General features: G+C 40.5%; 1 protein-coding gene across 2 annotated transcripts; it reads left to right on the top strand.

Annotated features, from left to right (window-relative positions):
• Positions 1-2,207: 2,207 nt before the first annotated feature.
• On the top strand, positions 2,208-21,447 carry si:ch211-195b13.1 (STKc_SGK domain-containing protein). Of its 2 annotated transcripts, none has more exons than XM_046361806.1 (9): positions 2,208-2,450; positions 15,088-15,163; positions 16,505-16,577; positions 16,798-16,983; positions 17,158-17,402; positions 17,632-17,851; positions 18,350-18,505; positions 18,662-18,751; positions 19,000-21,447. In XM_046361806.1, exons 1-9 carry the CDS (start codon positions 2,423-2,425, stop codon positions 19,159-19,161), a joined length of 1,236 nt encoding a protein of 411 aa, XP_046217762.1. In that variant the 5' UTR covers positions 2,208-2,422; the 3' UTR covers positions 19,162-21,447. The 2 variants fall into 2 exon arrangements, with proteins under 2 accessions (XP_046217762.1, XP_046217761.1); XM_046361805.1 differs by lacking the exon at positions 2,208-2,450 and adding an exon at positions 14,347-14,558.
• Positions 21,448-21,477: the final 30 nt, after the last annotated feature.

The following is a 21,477-nucleotide window of genomic DNA, read 5'->3' on the forward strand; positions in this document are numbered from 1 at the left end:
GTACAGCCATGGAGTCCATTCTACTACACAACCTGTTTAATCACCAAAAAGCAGCCATGATTGTTTTCTAAATGACACGGTACGGCACATCTTATTTCCATATAGGCTGAGAATGTGTGTGTGTGTGTCCCAAATGCTACCCTATATAGTGCACACATTTTGACCAGAGGGTCAAAAGTAGTGCATAGGGTACCATTTGGGATGTAAAATGGACCTCTATTACAGCAAGGACATAAAATAAAACAATTGCTATCCCTGGGATATAAATGCTTTCTCTGTCCAGGGTTATAGTAGTAATATGCATTTCAAATTTTCTTTCACAAAGTGGATGAGAAATGTATTCGGTTATCAGTGGTGTGGCAGCTTTGCCATTCTCATTTTCAAAGTGGAAGGCAAATCAATTGTGAAGAAAAATCCAAAAGGGACAGACAGATACTGGTTTAAAGTAGGGGAAACAGTGCCACCGTCTGCCCCACGGCCATTGTTAGTGTTTTGTTAACAAAGCAGAGTTGGGGAGCGCTGCACATTCAAGGGAGAAGAAAATGGCAGTACTTATGCTGTTCTTCTATTGGTCGTGCAATGATGTCTGAGACGGTGTTCGCTGTTTGCAGTAACTTCTTTGTTGCTGTAATGTCGCAAACTGACCTGGCAGTTTAACCATTAAGGATTACAACTTTAACAGAGGACTTGGTGAACAGAAAGATTCAAAGTCAGCAACATCCATGTGTGAACTCAACTTTTTTAAATGATTCTCTAATGGCCAGTTTCCCGGACACAGATTAAGCCTAATCTTAGACGAAGAAGAACTTTCAACGGTGAATCTCCTTTGAACATGATTTTTAGGCTTAATATATGTGTCTGTGAAACTGGACCTAATAGTTTTAGCAAGGACTTGTATTGGACACAGTGTTACATTCTGTTACAAGAGCCCACTCAACGAACCACCATGGTCAAATACTATGTACTATATTCAATACATTAAATAATGCAACCATTTACATTTCATATTTTTGTCACGTTCTTAACCGCTGGGCTACCTACCGCCTGAATACACTTGTATATCACATTTCACAACACGTTTACAATGATTTCACATATTCAGTGTCTTAAATTAGCACTAACAAAGAAATAAATAATGATATACCAATGAGGTTTTCCTCATTGAAAAGGGCCTTACCGCGTCAATGACCCAGTTGCATGGAACTCACCATAGAACTACAGTGAATGGCAGCCAGGTGTGCCCACAGACCTAAGGCTGTGTCCCAAAAGGCAATCTATTCCATACATAGTGCACTACTTTTGACCAGTGCATGGTCCAAAAGTAGTGTCATATGAAGGGAATAGGCTGCCATTTGGGAAGCAGACCTCGTTTCCTGACCAACATTCATTGTCCACGTATGACCTCAGGCAGTAAAATATATCAGAACTGTAACAGTGTTCCTAAATAGATCACTTTACTTCCTGGATTACTTCAGAGACTTTAAATAGAAAGACTATACTATACTATAGGGGAAGAAGACACCATCATCATCACCATCATTAGAGTAATATCCCCCAATTAAAGGTGGATTTAAAATCCTGGTGTTGTACTGCTCAGGTGACTCAGGTGCGCTCTAGTGTCATAGAGACCAGGCCTGAGTCCCAAATGGCCCCCTATTTCCTATATAGTGCACTGCTTTTGACCTGGGCCCTGGTAAACAAAAAAAGTAGTGCACTGTGATGGGAATATGGTGCATTTAGGATGCAGACTAGGTTCCCTCGGGCAGGACTCCCATACCCACGGGAACCGTATCCTGACACCTGCTATTGTTTTGTTTGTGGCTCCCTGGTAGATAAAGGAACAGGTGAAGGGGGGTTGAGAGGGGGACAGGTGCGTCACACTTCTCTGGTTTCGCCTCTTTGGTTTCATCAGTTCAGCCAGTACTGCCTGTGAGAGAGGGAGACACACACACACACACACAGACAGAGAGAGAGAGAGAGAGAGAGAGAGAGAGAGAGAGAGAGAGAGAGAGAGAGAGAGAGAGAGAGAGAGAGAGAGAGAGAGAGAGAGAGAGAGAGAGAGAGAGAGAGAGAGAGAGAGAGAGAGAGAGAGAGAGATAGAGAGAGATAGATAGATAGATAGATAGATAGATAGATAGATAGATTGATAGATCTTGATAGAATTGCAGAGTCAAAGGAAGGGATTTTTCAAAGTCAAATTCTTTCAAACGGTGCTGCAGAGAGATAGAGAGGGTGATATTACTGAGGGAGAGGAGCTGGAGACAAGATTACATCATTCATACGCACACAGAGACATACACTGGAGTATTACTGCTTCAGACACACACACAGAGACATACACTGGAATATTACTGCTTCAGACACACACACAGAGAAACATACACAAATACACAAAACACACTGCACCTAAATAGAAGAGGACATGAAGACTGGCAAGAAATCCTTCATAGGTAGGAACTTCTTTCATTTCTTGTGCGATAATAAGCTTTATCTGGCAACGCCTATCCCATGGGTGACATGTTTGAGGCCATTGTTGTAGGTCTAGAACAAGTGGAGTTTAAATAGAACTTTTCGTGCTTTATTGTCTTCATTCAACTTTGTTTGTTTCTCTCTTTCAGTCTGTTCCATCATCTCTTTCAGATTCTCTTTCCTTCCCTTTTTTTACGTGACTTACTTCTTATGGTCTCTCTCTAAATAATTTAGTCAGGGAGAGAGACAGGATTTCATATCACCTCCTGCTCTATCTATCTATCTATCTATCTATCAATCACACCTCTATCTGTCCCATCACAGGTGACATAATCCACTTTACTCTTATAATCATCACTCACCTAGATGGTAGGGAGCAGCCAGTAATCACTAAACACGCTGAGATTATGTACGAGGGAAAAGAAAGTGACAGGAAATATCAGACAGACAGAACACTTTGTTTAAGCACACTCTGTTCTTTGAATGTAAGTGCATTCCAGCCATCTACCCACTCATTCATTGCTTCATTCACATTTACACATCTTTAATCATGATCCATCCCATGTATGGATTAGTGAGAGAGAAACAGGGTCGTTCCACAAGAAGAGGGCCTTTTGCATCTCTTTGATATTTTAAGTAGAAATTGTCCACCAATATTGCATTTTAAAATATTGTTATATTAAATGAAGTGCCTTTTAATATAGACCACATGGGTTATTCAATGAATTTTACATTTTTATAAAGGCTTGCTAACGTGCGAAGATTCAGCATTTTGACATATCCCTGCGTCAACCCTGTGTCACTTCTAGGAATATTTCAATTAATTTAACATCATTGTAAAGCCATAATTATTTAGTTTTTCTTGACAAAGTAATTTCTGAAGATTAGTATTTATTTAATGTGATTAGTCTGTCCCTCGTTGTACGGTCAACACTGTTAAGTGAATTGAACTCTCGTTTTAATATGGTAAAACTATTATTTATATATTTTTTAATTCAAAAGAAACAATGAACATCTAATAGGCAAATCATTTTGTAAAGCAGGTGAGCTGGTTCTACTCTTTTTTGACATTTTCTGTTTCTGTTTCTGTTTTTTGGAATACTTTTCAGGTCGTGTATAATATGCCAACGCTGTTACCCATAGACATACAGGTTAGAAATGCTTTAGGAATTTGATTATTTTTGGTGAAGCATTCAATTGCACCTTTCTGTTGCACAAAACGAGCTTCCATTCCCCCTGTCATGAGGGGATTTATGGCTGGTACTGTTACAGTCAACCCTGTTACTTTCTTTGGCATATAGTATTTTTTTATTTCACATCTTACGATGGGAAAACATGTTTTTTATTAAGTTGAACATGTGCTTATTATGACCCCAATTTTTGGGGGGGGTGAAATCACAAGGTTTTTTTGACCAAGTTACACTTTTCATAAGTCACCGAAATTGGTGGAACAACCCAACAAAGGAATGGGGAAGCAGCATCTTAAAGAGAGAACTTGAGTCACAACACTCCCCATTGATTCATTTATTGATGCTTGTAAACATGAGTTGTGTTGTCATTTTGAATGAATGTGAGTGTGAGTGGTTGTTCTGTGGTACAATCCCTAGACACTCCCCTGTACCATCCACTGAACCATGTTGAGCTAGGTAATGCTGTGGAAGTCAGTAGAGCGTGACAAGCCTGTTGTAGAGTAGTCACCTGGCTCTGGCTCCACCAGCAGAGTTGTATCTATTTCCCTTTTTAGTGCAATTCTTTTGACCAGGGTCCATGGGGCTCTGGTCAAAAGTAGTGCACTATGTATGAAATAGGGTGCCATTTGGAACAGCCTAAGAGAACAGACTCAGGGGGAATTTGGCTTTGCCCACATTACAATGGCTATTAGTATTTGGTCAAATTAAATATTAATTTAGAATGAATAGTAGTAGCAGTAGCTAGTGAAACGTACTAGTAATTATACCCTCAGCAGGAATATTAGAAGGTGCGGTTGTGGTAGGCCTGGTACAGTAGGTTAAGTTGAAGTTAAAGTTAAGTAACAGTTGGCTTAATGTAGAAGCTTGAAGGACATTGCTAATAGAGTACTTGGTGATGGCGCCAGAATCGTTACATAAACTCTCACCTAAAGTGAGCTTCCGTGGCTGTTAACCATTGAGTTGATGTTGAGTCATTGGGACTCAAAGGCACATATCCGTATCCCAGCTGACTGTGATTTGAATATCAGTCATCTCTGTTTCTGGGAATTGTAGAAGGAAATGGAGTTGTACGTAATGCTACCGTACAGATTGTGCTAGGATGATGAGTTAAGCCTCCTACTCACTCGGACCTGAAGCTGCATTGCAGTGTTCATTGTTCAAGGACCCCAACACCTCCAGTACTCTAGTCTCTGTGGGTCGACGTTGAATAATGCCAAAGTTTCCTTGAGCATAGACAGAATGGACAGCACAGACGTAGATAGGTACAGAGAAAGAGCAATAGAAGGGAAGAGGGAGGGTGGGATGATTCTCTCGAGGAAATTGAGAAAAAGGGCAATCGAGAAGCAGTAGAAAAGGCAAAAATGATGGACGTGGAGAGAGATGGGATGTAGCAGGTGAGAAATTGTAGGGAATTACACTGGAGGTTCATTACTCAACCGGGTGACTCACACCAGGTGGAGGGGGGGGGGGTCAATGGAGCTGCTGGCAGCATAACTGTGGGGGCAGGAAGTCAAGGCCCTAGGCTGAATCCCAAATGGAACTCTATTCCCTACATAGGGTAGTGCACTATTGGCCCTGGTCAAAAGTAGTGCACTATGTAAAGAATAGAGTGCAATTTGGGACGCAGACCTGGACACTACCTCCCTCTCTTAGACAGTCAGAGGGAGAGGGAGAGGCTGGCTCCCCCGCCCACTACCCACTCCTCCCTGGAGCCACGACCCACCTAGAGTGAGTTGTGCCTGGGGGAGGCCTGGATGTGCGCCCCCCCTCCCCTGGTGGTTCCTTCAGCCCAGCAACAGCAGCAGGTTAACCAGCCAGGTGGGGATCTAGCTGCACAGCAGGCCCTGCCTTCCCACCAGATCCATCCAAAACAGATGCAAATGGAACCCTACTCCCTTTGTGCACTGGGGGCCCTGGTCAAAAGTAGTGCACTACTGGGTAGCCTAGTGGTTAGAGCGTTGGACTAGTAACCGGAAGGTTGTGAGTTCAAAACCCCTGAGCTGACAAGGTACAAATCTGTCGTTCTGCCCCTGAACAGGCAGTTAACCCACTGTTCCTAGGCCGTCATTGAAAATAAGAATTTGTTCTTAACTGACTTGCCTGGTTAAATGAAGGTAAAATTAAAAAATTAAAAAAATTAAATAAAGTGCACTACAAAGGGAATAGGGTGCCATTTGGGATGCATCCGTGGGGACCTGAAACCAGCAACACACTGCCTTGGATGTAAATACTAAACTCAAACATCTGTAGGAGCAGAACATAGAGAGATAGCCAGAAACAAGTAGCCAAGACAACGCAAAGTAGTAATGTAAAAGAAGACAGTCAGGCTGGGGACTGGGGTTTAATAACAGATAGTACTAACAGAGGCATTTATCAGCCGCTGCTGGTGAAGACAGGGGTCCTTGGTGAGTAGTGACTCATCATGGGTAGTATTCACCAGTGGAAATGTTACCTATACTACCACCTGTCTGCTTGGCATGAATCAGACAAAGAGATGGTGGCAAATGAAGGGCTTTTTTTTAGGATAGGGAGGATGCTAAATATAACCGTTAAAGCCATTATGTGGTGTTGTTGTGTGAAATAGTGTTGTTTAATGAAATAGAGAAAGGTCATCTTTGACTGTTAAACATGCAAAGCTTTTATTAAACTGTAGATTCAGCACCTCTGATTCACCACATGTTTCCATTGCCATAAAGCATCTCCAAAAGCAGACTAAACACAAGTCGCAGGCTTTGAATGACTAATTTGTCAGAAGGAGAATCGGATTGCAGCCAAACCTGGATAGAAGGGAGTTCCCCCATCTACACATTGTAATCCTGATCCTCTCTTTTGGTGATTGTAATGATGTGCGTACACACTAGGAAACCTCGTGCTGGCATTATAGTAGATGACAGATGGGCAGGGTCTAAGCATTATTTGATTTCGGAAAATACATGGGACATCAGAACTTTTGTGACACAGCACAGTGGAAAAATATATGGCAATTAGAAATCCAAAATATACTGTGTGTGTAAAATGTAAATATAAACTGGAAGTAGAAGTCTAGGTGTTGTTGTCCATTATTTTTTACTACTTGGACACACCTACTCATTCCAGATTCTTAATTTTTACTACTTGGACACACCTACTCATTCCAGATTCTTAATTTTTTACTACTTGGACACACCTACTCATTCCAGATTCTTAATTTTTTACTATTTGGACACACCTACTCATTCCAGATTCTTTATTTTTTAGTATTTGGACACACCTACTCATTCCAGATTCTTTATTTTTTAGTATTTGGACACACCTACTCATTCCAGATTCTTTTTTTTACACACCTACTCATTCCAGATTCTTTATTTTTTATTTGGACACACCTATTTGGACACACCTACTCATTCCTTTATTTTTTAGATTTGGACACACCTACTCATTCCAGATTCTTTATTTTTTAGTATTTGGACACACCTACTCATTCCAGATTCTTAATTTTTTACTACTTGGACAAACCTACTCATTCCAGATTCTTTATTTTTTAGTATTTGGACACACCTACTCATTCCAGATTCTTTATTTTTTACTATTTGGACACACCTACTCATTCCAGATTCTTTATTGTTTACATTCCATTCCAGATTCTTTATTTTTTACTATTTGGACAAACCTACTCATTCCAGATTCTTTATTTTTTACTATTTGGACACACCTACTCATTCCAGATTCTTTATTTTTTACTATTTGGACACACCTACTCATTCCAGATTCTTTATTTTTTACTATTTTCTAGAATAATAGTGAAGACATCGAAACTATGAAATAACAAATATTGAATCATGTAGAAACCAAAAAAGTGTTACAAAAATCTAAATACAGTATATTTTATAATTGAGAGATTCTTCAAAGTACCCACCCTTTGCCTTGATGACAGTTTTGCACACTCTTGGCATTCTCTCAACCAGTTTCTGGAATGCTTTTACAACAGTCTTCAAGACTCATGCTGAGCACTTGTTGGCTGCTTTTCCTTCACTCTGTGGTCCAACTCATCCCAAACCATATCAATTGGGTTGATGTCGGGTGATTGTGGAGGCCAGGTCATCTGATGCAGCACTCCATCACTCTCTTTCTTGGTCAAATAGCCCTTACACAGCCTGGAGGTGTGTTGGGTCATTGTCCTGTTGAAAAACAAATGATAGTCCCACTAAGCGCAAACCAGATGGGATGGCATGTCGCTGCAGAAAGCTGTGGTAGCCATGCTGGTTAAGTATGCCTTGAATTCTAAATAAAATCACTGACAGTGTCACTATCACACCTCCTCCTCCATGCTTCACAGTGGGAACCACACATGCGGAGATCATCCGTACACCTACTCTGCATCTCACAATGATACAGCAGTTGTAACCAAAAATAAAATGAAAATAAATGTATCCTCTGCAGCAGAGGTAACTCTGGGTCTTCCTTTCCTGTGGCGTTCCTCATGAGAGCCAGTTTCAATTGGCCCGGTGTCGTCTGGGTTTGGCTGGTGTAGGCCGTCATTGGAAATAAGAATTTGTCCTAACTGAATTACCTAGTTATATAAAAGGTTACATTGTAACATGTAAAAGCTGGTTCAGAGTGTGCAAAGCTGTCAAAGGGTGGCTACTTTGAAGAATATAAAATATATTTTTAACACTTTTTTTATTTATTTATCGCTTTTTTGGTTACTAGATGATTCCATGTGTGTTATTTCATAGTTTTGATGTCTTCACCATTATTCTACAATGTAGAAAATTGTAAAAAAATTAAGAAAACCCTTAAATGCATAAGTGTGCCCAAAGCTTTGACTGGTACTGTATATATTGAACAAAAAAATAAAATGCAACATGTAAAGTGTTGGTCCCACTTTCTATATGCACAAAAATCGTATTTCTCTCAAATTTTGTGCACAAATTTGTTTACATCCCTGTTAGTGAGCATTTCTCCTTTGCCAAGATAATCCATCCACCTGACAGGTGTGGCATATCAAGAAGCTGATCGAACAGCATGATCATTACACAGGTGCACATTGTGCTGGGGACAATAAAAGGCCACTAAAATGTGCAGTTGTCACAACACAATGCCACAGATATCTCAATTGGCATACTGGCATACTGCAATTGACATATTCCCTACAGGAATGTCCACCAACGCTATTTCCAGATAATTGAATGTTCATTTCTCTACCATAAGCCACCTCCAATGTACGTCCAACCGGCCTCACAACCGCAGATCATGTGTATGGCGTTTGTGTGAGCAAGCGGTTTGCTGATGTCAACGTTATGAAACGAGTGCCCCATTGTGACGGTGGTGTTATGGTATGGGCTGGTAAAAACTATGGACAACAAACACAATTGCATGGCAATTTGAATGCACAAAAGTACTGTGACAAGATCTTGAGTCCCATTATGAGGCCATCTTTTTTTTTTACTCTGTTTATTAAGTTTTACACACACACACACATATAGACAAGACAAAGCAATATAAATAATATACTCAACTAGAAAAAAAAGAAAAAAAATACAAATAAAAAATAACTTTAAAGATACCATACTTTAGACAAGTTAAACATACCAGGCATAAGGCTACAGAGGTTAAAGGGCAATCTATAGTACAGGGACAGAGCAAACACCTCACCATTGTTCCTGTAAACAGTCAGGGGATAAGGGTGGAGAAATGCAACCACTCACAGAGAGTCATGGCCACAGACCGACCTTCCACTGGACAGTTTTTTTTTACAATGCTTTAAAATAAAAAATAAATGATTATTCATGTAGGCGTGAACAAAGTGTAAAAATAACTGGGAAAAACAAGCTCACACTTCAGTCTCTGCCCGAGCAAGATGAACAAGGCATCTGCGGATCACAATCAATAAGCACATGGACCTTAATGCCCCCCCCCAGCAAAAACACAGAGAGAGGCTCCTCCAACCCTTAAGTCACAGACTTATTTTAGTATTAATTGGAATGCCATCAGAGGATGGACTGTTTAAAGTAAGACCGGAATGGAGCCCAAGCCTCATTAAACAGTTTGGGGTTCCCACGTGAATTGAATTAGATTTTTTCTAGTTTCAGAGAGCACAACACATCCCTCACCCAATATTTATAAGATGGGGGAGCTGCCATCTTCCAGTTCTGTAGTATTAGCCGTCTAGCTAAAAGAGTTGTATAAGCAACAGTGTCCGACTGGATTCTTGATAGGGGGGGTACCCATGGGCAGTACTCCAAAAAGGGCTGTAAGGGGAGGCGGATCTATAACAGTGTCATATATATCAGAGAAACATTTAAATATTAATTCCCAGAAACCTGACAGTTTATGACAGCCCCAAAACATATGCAACAGTGTGGCTGGTTCCACTTTACATCTGACACAGGTAGGATCAAAATCAGAGAATATTCTTCCAAGTTTGGCCCCCGACCAGTGGATACGGTGAACCACCTTGAATTGAATGAGGCTGTGTCTAGTGCTAAAAGAGGACGAGTGCACCCTGTGCAGCACAGATTCCCAGGTGTCTTCCCCAAGTTCCTCCCCCAAATCCTTTTCCCATCGAGTCTTTAAAAGCACCAAAGAAGGGTTCTGTAAGTCATGAATGATTGCATATACATCTGAAATTGCGCCCCTAGGAAGCTTGTTCAGCTCCAAGATGCTCTCTATAGCTGTATTCGCAGGCCTATTGGGAAATCCAGGTGTGTTAGCCCTGACAAAGTTTCTAGTCTGGAGATAGCAGAAAAAGTGGGATTGGGGGAGATTGAACTTTTCCTGCAGCTGAGAAAAAGAGGCAAATGTATCATCTAAGAATAATTAGGCTAGCGATGAGAGGCCTAGTGAGTGCCAAATGCCAAAAGCCCCATCATTCAAAGATGGAGGAAATAAAATGTTCTGATTGATTGGGCCTGATAGAGAAAAGCCTCGGAGGTTAAAGGCTAAACGGAACTTTTTCCAAATTTTAAGAGACTGCTTTACAATTGGGTTGACACACCTTTTGCCTAGGGACACTGGGAGAGACGAGCACAGCACAGAGGAAAGTGCTGCAGGTTTACACGATTCAGACTCCATCTGGACCCAGAGTGGTCTAGGGCCAGTAGGATCAGTCTGCAGCCAGTACAGAACGGCTCTGAAATTTGCAGCCCAGTAATATGTCTGAAAATTTGGTAGAGCTAAACCCCCCCAATGACCTCTGGCTTCTGTAAATGTTTTCTACCAATCTGTGGTACCTTGCCATCCCAAATAAAATGCATGAATGTTTGATCCAGTGAAATAAAAAAAGATTTTGGAATAAAAATGGGAAAACATTGAAATAAATATAAAAATTTGGGCAACACATTAATTTTAATGACATTAATCCTTCCGATAAGAGAAAGGGGTAGCGAATTCCAAAAAGTAAAAGATTGTTTCAATCTGTCTGCTAGAGCAACAAAGTTTTCCTGAAACAAATTTGAATATTTCCTTTTCACTTTTACTCCCAAGTAAGTGAATTGATCCCGGGCCATCTTTTTTTTAAGGTATCAACAGATTCATATCTGTAGTCCCAATCATGTGAAATCTAATCTTATATTAAACCTTTATTTAACTAGGCAAATCAGGTTAAGAACACATTCTTATTTACAATGACAACCTACTGGAGAACAGTGGAACAAGTGCCTTGTGGAACAAGTGCCTTGTTCACAGGCAGAACAACATATTTTTCCCTTGTCAGCTCAGAGATTCAAACCAGCAACCTTTCAGGTTACAGGCCCAACGCTCTAACCACTCAGCTAACCTGCCTAGATTAGGGCCTAATGAATTTATTTCAATTGACTGATTTCCTCATATGAACCAAAACTCAGTAAAATCAATGAAATTGTTGCATGTTGTATTTACATTTTTGTTCAGTATATATTACCAAAAAAATGAAAAATACAACACGTGCACATGATGGAAGCGAGGTGTATTTACTGCAGTACAAACACACAACCAGTCCTGCAGAGCCGGTATTTGTGCACAAAATAACTTGTGTTAATGTGTATTAAAGTCAAGCAAAACTGAAATAGATTCAACTGTGCGTGAGAATTTGAATATCCCTAGCTGTTTTCAATCATTTGTGGTTACAAATGTTCCCTTTAAAGTGTTGATATCACACCAGCATGACAGAGAGGTTATGTGTGTGAATAATGGCTTGATGAGGTCAGAAAATAGCCTCTACCTAAGCTCCTAACAAGGGTTATGTCCAAAATGAAACAGTATTTGAAAAGTATAACCTCCATAGGCAGTTTAAAGTTCTCACTGAAAAAACGTCTAAATAGTGGCATGTCTCAGAAGTGAGTCATTAGACTCTAGTACAAGGGTGAGAAGAAAATGCCCGGGATAGCATATGGTCTGCCTTTTGGTGCCTATTGTGATTGTCTTAGATATTTATTAGGGATTGATTGTTTTATATATAAGGAATGTATTTATATTTTAGGGGTATTTGAGACAAGGGAGATATACCTGTTTCTTGTTGTTTATTAAGAAATTGAAATGTACTAATTAGCTCCCCCCAGAAGGACTACAATGGAAATAAGCTTTTGACCTTGGTGTTATCCTTGATGATTGTCTTAAATTACATGTGGAGTCTTCACCAGCTGGAGCGCCCTTGTGTATGTATTTTTTTACAATTACATGAATGGCACCCTATTTCCTGTAGTGCAGTACTTTTGACCAGTTGTGCACAATATAATGTAGGTAATAGGGCCCCATTTGGGACACAACCCAGGTGTTAATGTCGTGCCATCTGATCCTGACAGTGTGTAAATAGATCTTTGCTGGATAAGTATACTACCATAACCTGACATGACACGATTAGCTGATGTCTTCACACCATTTTGCCTCTTCATGTACTTAGCTTGGCAACATGCTTCCTCTTATATAGTAGGAACTATCGGTCAAATTCAGTCCCGAGATGGGACATCCTTCGAAGTATGCATGACTATCACATGCCATTGAGCAAGCAAAACATCCCAAATGGCACCCTATTCCTTACATAGTTCACTACATTTGATGAGAGCTCTATGGGCCCTGCTCAAAAGTTGTGTGCTCTGTGGAGAATAGGGTGTCATTTGGGACATAGCCTAGGAGTTACCCCTGACAGTTCTCTGTTTTGATCCTGCGGTTTGTTTTAATGTTTTGATCTGCATTGTTACTGTATGCATAGGTCCATAACTGGGCCTTATGTCAGGGAAATGGAGAGAGGCCATTTGTAAACATCAGGCTTAGGATTTGATGGTGTATTGTAGAATATAATGTCCTGCAGAATATAAAAGAAAATCACTTTTTTGTTGGCATATTTTCACCTGCATTTGAATGTTCCTTGCATTGACTTGCTTCCATCCTTTCATAAGAACATATTGGATATTTGCTGATGATGCAAACAGGGAAATTGGCTACAGAACTTTAAAAACTTTCATCTAGAATTGCCTTTCTCCAAAAATGGGCCTCGGGATCTTGTCACGGTATTTTTGTGCATTCAAATTGCCATCAATAAAATGCAATTGTGTTTGTTGTCCATAGCTTATACCAGCCCATACCATAACACCACCGCCACAATGGGGCACTCGTTTCACAACGTTGACATCAGCAAACTGCTCGCCCACACGACGCCATACACATGGTCTGCGGTTGTGAGGCCAGTTGGACGTACTGCCAAATAGTCTAAAATTACGTTGGAGGCGGCTTATGGTACAGAAATGAACATTAAATACTCTGGCAATAGCTCTGGTGGACATTTCTGCAGTCAGCCTACCAGTTTCAGTGGTGTAAAGTACTTAAGTAAAAAATAATTTAAAGTACTACTTAAGTCATTTTTGGGGGTATCTGTACTTTACTATTTATATTTTTGCCAACTTTTACTTTACTACATTCCTAAAGAAAATAATGTACGTTTTACACCATACATTATCCCTGATAGCCTAAAATACTTGTTACATTTTGACAGGAAAATGGTCCAATTCACACACTTATCAAGATAACCTCCCTGGTCATCCCTACTGCCTCTGATCTGGTAGACTCACTAAACACAAATGCTTTGTTTGTAAGTTATGTGTTGGAGTGTGCCCCTGGCTATCCTTCAATAAATAAAAATCATCAATTGTGCCGTCTGGTTTGCTTAATATAATGAATTTGAAATGGTACATTTTAGCAATTCCATTTACTTATATTTAAAACCAAATACTTTTAGAGACTTTTACTCAAGTAATATTTTACTGGGCGACTTTCACTTTTACTTGAGTCATTTTCTATTAATAAGGTATCTTTACTTTTACTCAAATATGACAATTGAGTACTTTTTCCACCACTGGCCAATTGTACATTGTGTTGTGTGACAAAACTGCACATTTTAGAGTGGCCTTTTATTGTCCCCAGTACAAGGTGCACCTGTGTAATGATCATGCTGTTTATTCAGCTTCTTGAAATGCCACACCTGTCAGGTGGATGGATTATCTTGGCAAAGGAGTTATGCTCGCTAACGTTTACGCGCGCTCCACCTATGCGCTGCTGCGTGCCTCCTGTCATTCCCCGCCTCCTGCAGGCAAGAGATGGAGCTGCGGAATCCCGTGACATCACTGCCTCTGACAGTTGCTTGGTAACCAAGTGACGTCAGTATGCCGCTCCTCCTTATACCACGTGCTCAGTATATAACTCCTTGCCGCCCAGCGCCCTGGATAGACATTTTGGACTGATCGTGTTCGCAGGCAGGATTCTCTGTAGCCAGTGCGTATGAATTGGAGCAATTGGTACTAAAGCAACCAGCGTGTCTTCTCCATAAAGGGGCTTTCTTTTGGCACTGTTTTACAAGTGGATACATATTTTTATTCACCATGGCTGTTACCAAGGCTCCATGTGACTTGTCTTATTGCAAAATGAGAGGAATTGTGTCAGTCCTCACTGGTAGGCATATTTTTTTCTGTTAATCTAAATTCAATTATTTTATTTAGAATTTAGCTTCTACATTGTGGTGTTTAATAGTATGCATCAATATTCTTTGGATTATGATTTGTAGATGGACTGTATGCTCCTTTACTCATGTCCATGTTTGTGATATAGGCTTTGAGTGTTATTTTTCACTATGCGACGCGGCGGTTCGCCAAAGGAATAGTAATATTTTGTTGCATAACGACTAAATTTGGCACGTAATGCTTTATAACTGGATCCATTCCAAATCACTTTTGAACCTCTGAAACATTTTAAAATTAAAGCTTTGAACAGATTTAATATAGGCATACGGCTATAATTTCTAGACTGTTCACCGCACTGTGATGAAATGTAAGCTGTTATCTATCCCAGGTAGATAGTAGAGGCCTATCCATGTCCCTAATTCTGCAATGGTGTAGTTTAGGTCTGAAAGGGCTGTGTTAAATCTGTGACGTTGTGTTCTCTGGGCGCCCAGCTGACATGCATGCTTATTTTTGATTTGCAGCTTTCATCAAGGAGAGGAAAATTGGACTTAACGACTTCATATCGAGGCTGGTGTCAAACCCACATATGTGTCAACAGTAAGTATTATATGGAGCACTTGTATGGCCAAATGAGATGTTTAGATATTATATATGAGCTACCAGCTGCCAATGAAATATGATAATATTATGACAAATGATCTTTTCTGAAAGTATAGATATTTATCAAATAGTCAAGATATATGGTAGGTGTGCACACACTAGGCCTCTGTGCGACATTTCATCTGCTTCCCATGGCGTTAGATTAGGTCTGTGTGTTTATTTATAGGTCTACCTAGGTCAGTGTAAGCTACTGTACATTTCCAATCCAATCAACTGCACTTCACTATTCACATTTTGAGTCAAAGCAGTAATCTGGGGCCAAGCAGGCAAAGCCAGCACAATAATAGTTATGTTATGTCATGTCATGTCAAGTGTGTTCCCGCCATGGCCTCCAGTGCTTAAGCACCTTTTCTGCAAATCCCCTGTGTCCCCTTGACTGGGATAACCGGGTAATTCAATTAAGCGCGCACCACACAATATGGTTTGTACTCAACAGCCTAAAAAGGGACCAGGTGGGGGGTCTAGCTCAGTGGAAAATTCCAAAACACCTTGGGCTCCCGAGTGGCACAGCGGTCTAAGGCACTGCATCTAAGTGCAAGAGGTGTCACTACAGCACCTAGTTTGAATCCAGGCTGTATCACATCTGGCTGTGATAGGGTGGCGCATAATTGGCCCAGTGTCGTCCAGATTTGGCCGGAGTAGGCCGCCATTGTAAATAACAATTTGTTCTTAACTGATTTGCCTAGTTAAATAAAGGTTCAATAAAATATACAAAAAATGAAATACCATCATCAGGTGCTAGGTTGTTATAGCAGTCAGATTCTGGGCTGTTTGTGCTAGTCATGTCTGATCCCCTGGCTTAGAACTACTTTTCAGATGGTGCTGCAGGCTACATGGTGTATAGGGAGGGGCTCAACAACAACTGAATAGTCTCTCGGGAGTTAGAGAAAAGAGACCCTTATTGTCTCTCAGGAGTTAGAGGAGAGACCCTTATTTACAGTCTTGGAAGGTTTGTATCTCATTTGGGTCAGTTATGACAAATGGAACCTTCTCTATCTAATTACTCAATTAAATCACTGTAAAACTCACCATTTTACTGTGCTGTCCGACTTTGAAAAATAGTATGAATCGTAATACTGGCCTGTGATGGCAATCTAAGTATTAGACTACTGTTATAATTTAAACACTCTAGAAAAAACAATGTCAACTTAGAGAGGTCACTCATCCCTATAAAATCACAAAGTGGCAATGAGTGTATCAGTCAAAATAACCATAAGTTATTTTGAGAATGGTAAGTGAAGGAGGATTCCATTCTAACATTCTCTGTTCATTCCTCAGCTCTGAAGTTGACTTCCTCAAGATCGATGAGAACCAGAATGAGAAGCTGGACAATGCTGAGCTCTTAAATCCGGTGAGCATCAGCATAACACATGCCTTGGCCACTGGGACAGACTGAGCCAAAAGGAACCCAATTCTCTAAATAGTGCACAAGTTTTTAAAAGAGCCCTATGGTAGTGCACTATATAGGGAATAGGGTGCCATTTGAATTACCAGTGTGAACTGTAAATAGATCATTTTATCCAGAGCCAAGATGGTCATTCTTAGCTCCTTCTCTCCTCCTCTATTCTTAGATGCTACTGACCTCCCCCAGAAGCTCACTAGCTGAAGAGCTGGCGATCAAACCATGTGATTTCGACTACCTGAAAATCATTGGCAAAGGGAGCTTTGGGAAGGTGCTGCTGGCTCGACACAGGGAGAGCAACGAGTATTACGCCGTCAAGGTTCTACAGAAGAAAATCATCCTGAAGAAGAAAGAAGTGAGTCTTACTCTACTGATCTTCACCATAAAAAAACAATCAATACTCCAAGCAAGGTGCAATAGTCACAAACGCATACAACCACTCAGTCGCTCGCTCAGTTGCTCTAATTGAAGTATTGCACTGATGTCATTGTGAGTGGTATGCTCATCTTTCTCTTACTCCCTCATCTAGCAAAAGCATATAATGGCGGAACGAAGTGTCCTGATGAAGAATATCAAACATCCTTTCCTGGTGGGGCTGCACTATTCCTTCCAGACTACTGACAAGCTGTACTTTGTGCTTGACTACGTGAATGGAGGAGAGCTGTTCTATCATCTACAGAGAGAGAGGGTGTTCCTAGAACCCAGAGCCAGGTTCTACGCTGCAGAGATCGCCAGTGCTCTGGGATACCTCCATTCCCTGCATATTGTTTACAGGTATGAACTAAGATCCTATCATACACCACCCTCTGGTGGTGACTATATTTCATAGCACATGACAGAAACAATACCACTTATAGAAATGTGTATTCTGGTCCACTGAATAAGCGCCAGTGGTTTAGAGGAAGGTAAACGGACGTAAACACTGTTTATCCACCTTTTGCATAAAAATGCATTAAGTATAGGGAGAGTTGCACTTTCCTAACCCTCTCCCTCAACTTCACAGAGATCTGAAGCCTGAGAATATCCTGCTAGACTCTGCGGGCCACATCGTCCTGACAGACTTTGGCCTTTGCAAAGAGGGCCTTGCACCCACTGGGACCACCAGCACCTTCTGTGGAACCCCGGAGTACCTGGCCCCCGAGGTGCTGCAGAAGCAGGCATACGACCGAACCGTGGATTGGTGGTGCCTGGGATCCGTGCTTTACGAGATGCTCTATGGACTGGTGAGGCATTACTGATCACTGCTCTTTTCAGCATCTCTTTCATGGTTCAGTTTTCACAATGCATTTACCTTAGTTATGATATCCACTATCAATGCATCCCAAATGGCACCCTGTTCCCTATATAGTGCACTTCATTTGACCAGAGCTCTATAGACTCTGGTGGGACACCGTATGTCACCATTTCAGTTATATTTTTATTATATTTTACCTTTATTTAACCAGGCAAGTCAGTTAAGAACAAATTCTTATTTTCAATGACTGTCGTTCTGCCTTGTTCAGGGGCAGAACGACAGATTTATTTGTACCTTGTCAGCTCGGGGGTTTGAACTTGCAACCTTCCGGTTACTAGTCCAACGTTCTAACCACTAGGCTACCCTGCCGCCCCATATATAAGGAATGTCAGTATGAATCACACAAGTACACTGACAATCATGGTGCGTGGTGTGTATAGATTTTGGCCACGTAGCATGTACTGATTTTTGCTGTCTCTTTCCATAGCCCCCCTTCTACAGCCGCAACACAGCTGAGATGTACAACAATATCCTGAACAAGCCTCTCGTACTGAAGCCCAACGTGTCCAACGCAGGCAGAGAACTGTTGGAGGGGCTCCTGCAAAAGGACCGCACTAAGAGGCTGGGAGTGAAAGATGATTTTGTAAGTACCCACACACACAGACATAGACAGCGACAGAGCAATCAATGTACAACAAACAAATATATTATATGAATAACACACAAGAAACAAATACTACTAAGGTCTCAGTATTGTTCTGTACCAGTGCATTGATGTAGTGTTTTTATCTGCCTCTAGATGGAACTGAAGTTCCACACCTTCTTTTCACCCATCAACTGGGATGACCTGATGGCAAGGAACATCACACCACCCTACATTCCCTCAGTGGTAAGTACATCTACCAACAATGTATTACATGTAGTCTTCCAGGTTAACATGAGAGAAGTACAAATATACCCTTTCTTGTTCACTTCAAGTAGAATTTCCATCTTGTTTTACTAAAAAATGGTCACAAACTGCATCCCAATGACAGCAATGTATATATTTAGAGGCTTTATGGGTGTGAAATGTGAATTTGATGTTTGTGTTTTAGAGCACGTCTCTAATATAGTGCTCTGTTTGGTTGTCTTTCACAGAGCGGGCCTACGGACCTCAGGCACTTTGACCCAGAGTTCACCCACCTCCCTGTGACCTCATCTCTGTGCAACACGGACGGCCTGCTGGTGACTAGCAGCATCAAGGAGGCAGCTGGAGCCTTCCCAGGCTTCTCCTATGGACCCGCTGACAGCTTCATGTGAAGGACTCCTCTATCCACCTCGATCCTCATCCCCTCCACAGTCGAAAGGGGGAATAGGAACAGACAAACACTGCCTGGGACAATTACCACGCACTGTTAGAGCAGTTTAGGAGGTTTGCATGGCCTGCTAATGGAAATCCTGAGTGACATGCCTAAGAGGCATGAAAAGGGGGTCCAGAAACTCCAGATCTTGTTGGATTGTTGCATGAGGGGTGTAGATTGCATGGGACTCTTATCTTCAACACCAATGGCCCTACCTACCCACTCACCCCAAAACTGATCCAAAGTGTGCCACGGTGGGAAATAGAGATTATGTTTTGTACTACAGGGAGAAAGGACATTTCTCTCAAATCGATGTGGACTACGACCACTGTCGGAGATAAGGATGACGTGCCTGAAGTTTCAAGGCAGCGAGAACAGTACTGTACCCACAGAGCTAGGCAAGAAGAGCCGGCTGCATCAAACCTGCAGACTTTCCAGTCTGTTTGGACTTATGACCCTGGCGCTAGCTGTAGAGAGGTCCATGCCTTCCTAATCTTTCTGCATATATTGAAGATGTACATGTCTGTTCGAGTCACAATGCATTTGTTATCTGTTATGTGAATGGTCGATTGCACTTGAGGAAACAAGGGTAAAGAAAATGTTTGCATTGCTTAAGCATCCACTCTTGTCTCTTGGTCAACTGCATATCTTTTCACCCACAAAATCATCTCAAACAAGTAGGAAAACACCAGAATGGATAATGAAATTTCAACAATTTTGTTTTTGACCAAATAGGGTACTATGGTACCATCTGAACCAAATTCTACTGGTGGATCATTTTCGTCCAAATACTGATGATAATAATAGAGCAAATGAATGCTGATGCATAGAAAGCAGACACGGAATATGTTATTTTACAAGAAATCTGTATATCATGGCATAGTAATTTAATTGTAATCTTACCAAATAATGCAATGGTTTACTATTTTAATGGTACTGTTCATTTTACTACAGTATTTCAGTTTGAGAAATTACAAAGTACTCCTTTTAAAAACACATTTTCCACTTGAATCTTTAACAAAAACCATAGTAATATATTAATTAAGAAGCTCCAAATGTTTAGCTATTTATACTCCCTATGTGAACAAAATGTTCTTGCCTTTGTTCTTGTAATACCTGCACTTTTACCCCCCTGAGACTGTGTTGACATATTGTGTTGACATAAATGTTTGTAGACTCATTAATATATTTTTTATCATAAATAGAGTATACAGTTTTACCAGCAATAATAGGTCTTCTGCAGTAATAACACATATCAATCATTGTTATTCTTGCGAGTGAAAGTGATTGCTGTTTTGCTGGCAAAACACTCTAGAGAATCCATTATATTGTTATGTATATCCATTTGCATTGTGTACAGAACTCCTGCTAGATTGATATAGAAAGGAACTGTACATGCATTTCATTTTGTAAAGTGTGCCTGTCTGTTCCTGCCATGTTACAGTAGGATAGGTAGGCCTGATCCATTTGTATCTATTTCTTGTTATCCTCATGGTCTGGAGACCACGACCTGAAAAGCTGTGCTGCTGCAATGACAAGAGCTTAGACTGAAATTACTCTTTGTAAACAGCGTTAGCGGCGTTCATTTACTGATGGCCCTAAATAGTGCAATAACATCGCAGGCTTGGCAAGAATCACCTTTAATTGATCAGAGATATATTTTTTCCATTAGTCATCATGCCTTAAAAAAATCATCCTCTAAAATGACTGAGATTATGGAAGATCACAGTGTTTACCAGATGTCAGTAGTGATTTTTTTTTTTTAAAGGGCATGAACTGATTTTATTTTATTTGGCCTTAACAGATAACCTTGTAATGGCTGACAGAACAAATATCTATTCATGATGAAAATCACTTTTATTTTTATATAGTGTAAATTGATAAAGGACTGACACTTAATTTGATATGTCACTTTAACTTCCTTGATCCTGCCAAGTCTGAAAATGTTGGTCTGCAAAGAAGTGTTGGCTCTGCAGCGAATATCTACAGATCATTCTGTGGTACCGCTTCCTTCTTGTAGAAAATTACAAACTACGCAATACAGTTCTAGGTGATTTTCTTCCATATTTGGAAGCTTTACATGTGTTATTTGTTTTTGTATTTTATTTCTCCATATTTATTTACATCATGACACAATGTACTGTATGTTTAAAGACCAGAGGACAAATTCCTAGTATTGATAAATTAAAATATTGAATTGTTATCTGTTCAAAATGGTAAATAAAATGTATTGACCAAATTCAAATGGAAGTCTGAACCAAGTGATTGTTCTGGA

This window comes from Oncorhynchus gorbuscha, linkage group LG09 (assembly GCF_021184085.1).
Source record: "Oncorhynchus gorbuscha isolate QuinsamMale2020 ecotype Even-year linkage group LG09, OgorEven_v1.0, whole genome shotgun sequence".
NCBI classification, from domain to species: Eukaryota; Metazoa; Chordata; class Actinopteri; order Salmoniformes; family Salmonidae; genus Oncorhynchus; species Oncorhynchus gorbuscha.